Source organism: Cyprinodon variegatus, unplaced genomic scaffold, assembly GCF_000732505.1.
Source record: "Cyprinodon variegatus isolate N-32 unplaced genomic scaffold, C_variegatus-1.0 Scaffold221, whole genome shotgun sequence".
Taxonomy (NCBI): Eukaryota; Metazoa; Chordata; class Actinopteri; order Cyprinodontiformes; family Cyprinodontidae; genus Cyprinodon; species Cyprinodon variegatus.
The window spans coordinates 692,171-700,212 of NW_015150674.1; the positions used below are offsets into that span (position 1 = coordinate 692,171).

The 8,042-nt window shown below is 38.2% G+C and overlaps 1 protein-coding gene across 3 annotated transcripts in view; it reads left to right on the plus strand.

Annotated features, from left to right (window-relative positions):
- The window catches only part of col14a1 (collagen, type XIV, alpha 1), a 176,961-nt gene that overhangs the window by 71,191 nt on the left and 97,728 nt on the right, over positions 1 to 8,042 (plus strand). For all 3 annotated transcript variants that reach the window (XM_015380812.1, XM_015380811.1, XM_015380813.1), the window contains 3 exons: positions 637 to 672; positions 2,698 to 2,840; positions 6,184 to 6,316. In XM_015380812.1, the coding sequence (XP_015236298.1) occupies positions 637 to 672; positions 2,698 to 2,840; positions 6,184 to 6,316 (312 nt within the window). The remainder of the gene's footprint in view (positions 1 to 636; positions 673 to 2,697; positions 2,841 to 6,183; positions 6,317 to 8,042) is intronic.

The window sequence follows — 8,042 nt, forward strand, 5'->3', positions numbered from 1 at the left end:
CCTGTGGCACGAGCACAGGGCGGCTGTTAGCGAGCATGCACGTTTCCTGTCGCTTGCGCGGTGAATTGTGCTGCCTACGCTGTGCGGAGATACAGGGGAAACCGTATCAGATGGGGAAACGCAGCTCCACGTAACACCGGTATTTCCATCTGGAAAACGCTGTTTTGCTGCTGGAGTCCTCCTCACTCACCATCTCTCTGTGTGCTGTACGTTAACACCTGCCAGTGGAAACACCCACCTACCCAACTGAAGATGTAATCTCACTATACATCAGCCAATCTCATCTTCCCCTCTCTCATGACAAGGCGCGCACGAGTCCTATCATGAAAAAAGGTTAATTGTGCGACCTGAGTAACCTGCATTAACGGGGTGTCAGCAATGGTAACTGCGTTATAGTTACAGTCAAAGTAATTAGTAAGATTACTCATTACGGATTAAGGTAACGCCGTTACTCCTATCACCGGCTGTTATACATTAAGAGTTCTATGTTAATTTTGTGTTTTGTTAGAAGGAAATCTAGTTTAACTGACAATGATATCTTACAGGTTCCTCTCTCATTGACTAAGTAATTGGCACAGAACTTTGTTTAGCAGACTCAGTAATGCATTGTCTGATTTCTACTCTCTAATTCTCCAGTGGCTGCAACTACAACGATTCAACCCACAACCACAGGTAGGAGTATGAAAGAAAGATTTGTGTATTGGTGTAAAATATCTGGAGTGGGAGCTTTTTCAATAAATGTTGGGCATGCTGAAGGAGTGACAGCCTAGTTTAGCGCATTGCGCTTGGAGTCCAAAGGTTCTGGGCAAATACCCTTAACCCAACACTGCTCCCTGGGCGCTGCACAATGGCAGCCCACTGCTCCCCAAAGGGATGGGTTAGATGCAGAAAGTACATTTTGTGCTCTGTACTTGTGACAGTGTATTGACAGTAAGCAGCTGAAAATAAAATAAGATAACCCAATGTAACATATTTTTTCATAGTTTAGCTATATATCACTTTATAAGCTTTTCTTTTCATCAATTCAGTCAGCAGGTGTTCAGTGGGCAGCAGGTAAATCTCACTTGGAGAAACTATCCTTGCTGAAGGGCTGGCCAGTTTTAATCATGACTTGGACCAAAGTAGCCCAGGTCTAGTGTCCTTCAAATGAAAAATAGCTACCAGTACAAGTTAATGTTTACAAAGTACAACACAATCTCCAAATAGAGCTCTACACTTGTGCAGTTATATGTATTTATATTATTCATTATTTAGTGGAATAACTTTAGGACTGTCATATCTTTCCTTTGAGCTCAAGGGATATGGCCCTGTGTTAGAAAATAGAAAAAAAGGCCAGATAATAAATCAAAATTACTATGATAGATGCACCCTTTCAGCCAATCAGAATAGGGTGGATGAGGTTCGACTAATGATGAGAATCACTTTTGCTGTTAAAGAAATAAATAAAATGAAAGAAAGAACAGATCTATTTTAGAAAATAGTTTCTGTGTTCTGACTAGTAAACCAGCAAGTGACTGCATGTTTTTTTTTCTTCTTCTTCTTTCTTAGTTTAAACTATTATTAGTTCTTTGTTAACTGGAATGACTGCAAATTGCAAGTACCTGACCCTTCCAAAAAGGCGTTAAGTGACACAGAAACTGTGAGTTAAGAATGTAGCATCTTGAATACTACAAAAACTTTCCCTTAAAAACATTTTGTTTTACATATTTAGGTAAAATGCCAACACTAAACATGTCATGTGTGCCACTGCCTGGGCAGTTGCAGATGCAAAAACTTGGGTCCAGGAGATGTTTGGAGACCGTGAAGAAAGACTATTAGTACCTTACTCCACCTAGGGAGGCAAGAGGAGTGAAGGTGGTGAAGGAATGAAAAAGATTTTTTTGCAGTTTACATGAAAACTGAGAACGTCCTTGGCTTTCAAAGTTCAAAGACAGAGTCTTAAATGACAATTGACTGAAAATAGGAAATGAGGATGGGGAGGGTTAACAAGAGGGGAGTGATGGTTTGTATGGTATGATGGTATCCATTATAGCTATTAAGGTATCTAAATTTAAAACAAAATATACAACTTTTGTTTTATTTAACAGTGATAGCTAAGTTGTTCCAAAAATTGATAAGCTTTATGGGTGTAGATGAAAATTTTGCAAATAGAACAATATAATTTTGATAGTTTAGTAGAGGTTTCTCTCCCTTTAAAAAAGAAAATGCCGATGTTGTGCTAGGAAACAATGTTTAATTAGGGTTAGGAATTATCTATTTTGTAAATGTAGGGTAATTTATAGCTTACACATAGGCTACAAACAATGGTTTACTTTTTCCTGGGAGACATGCAGTTGTTACTGAAGATAGTAGGGACTTCTGACCAGCTTTTGGCAGACTGTCACTTTTTTGCAAATGATGAATGTTGTTTTGGCTGGAAGACTGCAAAAATCAGCAATTCCTTAAGATACTGGAAATGACTGCACTCATTAATTACACTCTTAAATCAGCAAATGTTTTGCACCATTATGGAGGTCCACATTACTATTATCAGCATTGGAGCGTTTTGCATGAAGCATGACTTATTAAAAAGTAACCTTATGTTATGTGTTTATTATTATGTATTTTAAAATGTTAAGCAATGTTTTATAATTTTATTTTGCACTTGCATTCTGCTTTACATGTGTAAAAGCAGGGTATTTGTCTGTAATATCACAGTGACACGTAAGGCTGTGAAAAACCTTTACCTGAGTGATGAGACCACCCAAAGCTTAGACGCATCCTGGGAGCTGGAGGACCCTAATGTGGAGAGCTACAGGATTTCCTACTCTGACCTCAGCGGGGACCAAGGGGAGGAATCTGTAAGTCAATCAAGTGTTGAGCTGTTACTGTCACAAAGAGTTATAAAGATCAAATTCTGGTCTGAAAGAGCATTTGCTGAGGTCAATCCATGTGTTCATGTTTTACATAATTTCCAATCTTTGTAAAATCTATTTCCAAATAAGTGAATCTTTGGTCCTTTAGGGCGTTATCATACTGATCCCGATGCTTATGAAGCATACAGAGAAAAGGACAATTTTGAACACTGAGCATGTGAAGCACAAAATGCTGAAGAAGTGTCTAGAGGAATAACTTTGTTATTCCAAACCTCCAGCCTCCTGGATTGCACTGCAGTCATCACTGCCGGGTCATGCAGTGTAGCCAGAAAACTGATTACACTTCTAGCTGCAGTCCACTCAGCCTCTCCTCTTGAACCCCCTGTCCTCCTGAAGAGCCCTTGAGCTCAGTGCCATGTACTGACCCTGATCACTAATGCACGGCCAAACACATCCTCACAGGCCTTCCTCCCCCTCTGTCCCCCTGCCTCCATGTTGTTTTGTGATTCTCTCCCTCCTAGCTCCTCACCCTCCACCTCCTTTCTTCCTTTTAATTTCCCGATGTGGTGTCAGAGTTGTAGAAGATGGAGAGGCCAGGCCAAGCCAGAAGACATCCCATTATCTTTTCTGCAGCCATTTACCTCAGTGGGAGCACAGATGGAGGGCAGCTAAGAAAGGAATAAAAAATTGGAAGTATAAAACACGGAGGGTGAAACAAAATGAGACGAAATTTTTAAATCTGTCTATGAAATGATAAATACCGGTTCCATCAGGTATCAGCTCTTAACAAGTTTGCTCGTTTTAGCACAGACTATCAAGATATATTTTTAAAATTTTGTAATAAAATCCAGACAAGGCAATTTTCAAAATTAAATCTGAAAAAAATTCAAGATATTTATTGTGACTACAAACATAATCCTTGATTGAACTTCCACAGCCTTAGCCTGGTGCAATCTGAAATTATGGTATGATTAGCAATAAGAATCATAGTTTTTACTGCAAATTTTCTGAATAAATGAATACATTTTTGGCAAGTATGGCTATGGGAGACTTGCTAACCTACTGGCAAGGAATATATCCCTGTAAATACCCACAAGGAATATATCCCTGTAAATACCCACTTCTGGAAGCTTTTGTTCCCTCTATCAGAACATCTTAACCTCTTCACATCCACCTCATTTTGGGTAATCCTTGCCTATTTTGAATACCCAAATGGAAAACCAAATAATTTAGGAACTGTAAGCCCAAATTACATGTGCAATACATTATTTGAAAGCTAACCCTAACCCTAACCCTAACACCCTCTAGTTTCCTAATATATAAATTAAAATTCGGTGACTAGAACACAGACCAACCTGCATCAGTTCAAACATGACACAAAGTTGTTTTTTTTATATTGAAAATGATAGGTCTTTTTTGAACAGCAGCAATAAAGACATTCTTGAGAAAAGGCAGGTTTTATTGTATTATATTTATTCTACATCATCTCAACCATCAATACAGAAAATTTCAGACCTCTAGCTATGAACAGTTCCAGAGCTGTGGGGTTTGGAACTTTTGGTGTCAGCTTGGAGCTGCGCGCAATGGCTTCCCTGCTGGTAAATATTTTACTGTGGAATTTTATGCATTCTGAATTATTACCCCCACTTACGGTCCACTGGGTCGCCAGCGACCCGGTGGGTTTTAAGAGGTTAAACTCAAAGGACTAATTTCCTTGGGAAAATAAAATACGAGTTAAAACTTTGCAATAAAAATCAAGTCTGCAGTTCTTGCTACGTTTGCTTTATGAGCACTCAGTAAAAGGTTAAGTGTCATGGCTCAGAACAGAGGACCAGAATTCAAGGCAAATAGAAAGACTGATTTATAAAAAGTGATTATTAAAAACGAAGGATCTGCAGGGACGTCTAGGCAGGAACCTCTGCTGAAGACTTTACCACACCACTTTAAGTAAATTTGAGATTTACTTGAGATTTTTTTTGCCAAAGGTTCCAGTGCTGAACCAGCACTGGGTGGAGAAAATGCTTGATCCTCCCTGTTTTGCTCTGAATTTGCTTAAAGCCTAAACATATAAAAAGATAGCCAATCTAATTTAGTAGTATTTATTTTGCTTATATGACTGAATAACTGATTTAATTCCAAAAATGTATGTAGTTGCCTTTACCCCGTCATAAAGTTTGATTCAGAGTAAATGTAATCCTATTTAGAAACCAATACAATTACAGCTTAATCGAATAAATATAATATAATTTTTATCTAAACCAGAAACTGCTGCAATCCTTTATTCCATGAGTTGTCAACTTTGCAGCAATATCCGGCTTGCATATGAGCATTCATATGGAGACATTAGAAAATACAAGACAAAACCTCAGGCAGAACATGACTCACTGCGAGGAGCCTTCTGACATAATGACTGGGAGTTTAAGAAGACAAAGTGCACACACAAAACATAGAGCAGAGCCTAGAGTTCTTCCTATGTTAAATACAAAGTGTAATAGAAACAGTAGCTCATTTTAGCTTTATGTAGGAGAGGTACAGAGCTAAACACACTGCCTGTAAGAACCAGCAGAAAAATCTTTGCAATGAAAAAAAACCATAGTGAGTAGCTGCAATTGTTCCTTCTATGCTCTCCCTATAATGGAGAAACAGGGTTTAAAGAGAAAGAGCCAAAAATGTGTATCATCTATTGAGAGTGAAGTTATTTGGAGTCATAACTAAGCCGATTAGCCCCTCCATTAAAGGTACAGAAAGTCTGTTTAATATGTGACATCTATAAAGTTAAAAAGATAAATCAGTGAAATGGTATCTCATGTTGTCTGATACTGTAATTTTATCAAAACCCAACATAAATAGAAGAGTTTATCAGAGTAACCCTTCATGAAGTCACAATATCCCCAGGCTTATATATTTATGTTGTTAATACAACAAGCAGTGCTTGTGAACAGTCGCACAGTTCTCATTAGCTTTTGATCTGCATTTGCATACTAGTAGTGCTGTAGGGGGTATTTGCAGACAGCGTTTTAAACAGGGTATATGCCATAGTACAATAGCATGGAGTATTTGTATTTTTTTTAACATAGTACTGACCCTGTTTTTTTGGTTTGAGAAAAAAGTTTTTAGCACGTTATTTTTTTGTTGTTGTTATTAAAAAAACATGGAAATGAAAGAAAATATGTTCCTGTGCTAAGCCAACTTTTATTTTGAGGTTGGAATTGAGTGGTCTTAGCTTCAATAATGCAACTTAAGAGTAAAACTATTTGCATGTTAGGGTCAAAATGAGTTGGTTTACAATATAGATCTCCTTTATCTTCTTGTCTTTTGTCTGTAATAGATCTCAGTTGGGGGTGGTCAGAAAAACACAGTGCTCCAGCCTTTACTACCAGACAGACAGTACAAAGTGACGGTGACGCCAGTGTACAGTGATGGACAAGACGGCATCAGCGCTTCTGCCTTGGGTTCTACATGTAAGCCTAAATTTACTAAGCACACAATCGCAAGCACAGCATATATCACCAAAACCTTGAATCACGGCTTTAGGAAACTAATGATGATGATGGAGGATGATGATCATGATAAAAAAGATTACAAGTAACCTTTGCAACCAAGAAATAGTGAATGTTTTCTATCTATTGGCACTTTTATAGATTTAGTGAAGAAAATGTAAGGTTATGGAAATGCAAATGCATATTTGATCCTTTTTGTCCTTTTTAAACATTAGTATGGCACACCTCTTGTTACCATTAGATTTACTGCAGCTTAGACCTGCCCACACCTCACTAGTAAAAACCCATATGCTTGCTCAGCTATTTTTTATTTTTTTTGTCATGTTATTTAAGCGATCATTATTAGTATAGAGCCCAATTGTTCCCCTTTTTTCAGTGTCCTAAAGGTTTAATTTAGTTCAGATCAAGACTGCCGCCGGCACATTCCGTTAATTAATCTCACTTTCCATTATACCATGACGAGCTAAGTGTCTTAACATTTAAATATGTCCACCTTTGCAGTTATTGTGGATCTAATGAGAAATGTTCAGCTCTTGTATCTGAAAAGCAACCTCGTATTACTGATGAATAGTAGTTTAAAAACACCAAGACAGCATGATACTAAATATTTGATTCAAAGGAATTTAACAAATTCACACATTTACTGACAATTTTGTTATTTATCTTCATGCAAATACGTTTGTGTTTTATTTTCCATTCAAGTTTGACTAGTCTTTAAAATATGTTTGTTTTTTCCCCCCACTAATTTTATGCAGATCCTCATGCCAAAAAAAAAAGTGAAAGTTTTAATTTAGGTGCTTTAATAAGTTTAATAAATAATTCATAAATCATTAACACTATTGAAAAGAAGTTTATTATAGAATAACCTAAGTTGGGTTTGATTAGTATAAATATGTAAAAGGCGTAGGCGGAAGTTTAAAAACTGATTGCTCTCCTACATCCACCTGCGACACAGTCAATCAGTTTTGAACCACACCTCCAAGAAAGCCAATCGGCATGAAAAGTTCATCCTAAATGGCCTCAGATCCGCACTTGTCTGCTCCTGTGCGCAGGCGGTGGTTGCGCTGTGTGACTTCATTCAGATGACCCCATTTCAACCCACCTCATTCCTCCCGGACTCTTACTGCGTTCCCTGTCTCATCTCAACTGGTCCGGCAGAAGACCGCCATGTTGAGCCTGGTTCTGCCAAAGGTTTCTTCCCAAAAGGGAGTTTTTCCTCTCCACTGTCGCTTCATGCTTGCTCATCATGGACAGGTTCTCTCAACCTGTGTTATCCAACTGGACTTCCATCTTCCAGGTCCCTGAGTGAAGCTCTAGTATCAGCTGACGCAATCCACTGGATCTCCCCATAAAGCTCAACAGACCGTCTCGCTAACCAGCAGTCTACAGACCGACCAACTTCATCTATCTCCACTCCACCACCAGTTTTAGGCCTGGGGAAAACAGCCCTATCTTTGCTCCTGTTCATGCATATCTATCAAAATTAAGCGTATCAATAAATTTCTCCTAATTGTCTTTTCTCTTTGTGTGAGTTTTTTAGATTGAAATGATGGTGAGCAAAGAAGTTGAAAGCTTAGTGTAAACAGTATTTTCGGGATTAAAGGAATAGTACACCCAAAACATGATTAGCCTTCATTTTCTACTCACCCCCATGCTGAACAACACTCTGGAGTACTTTTTGATATCT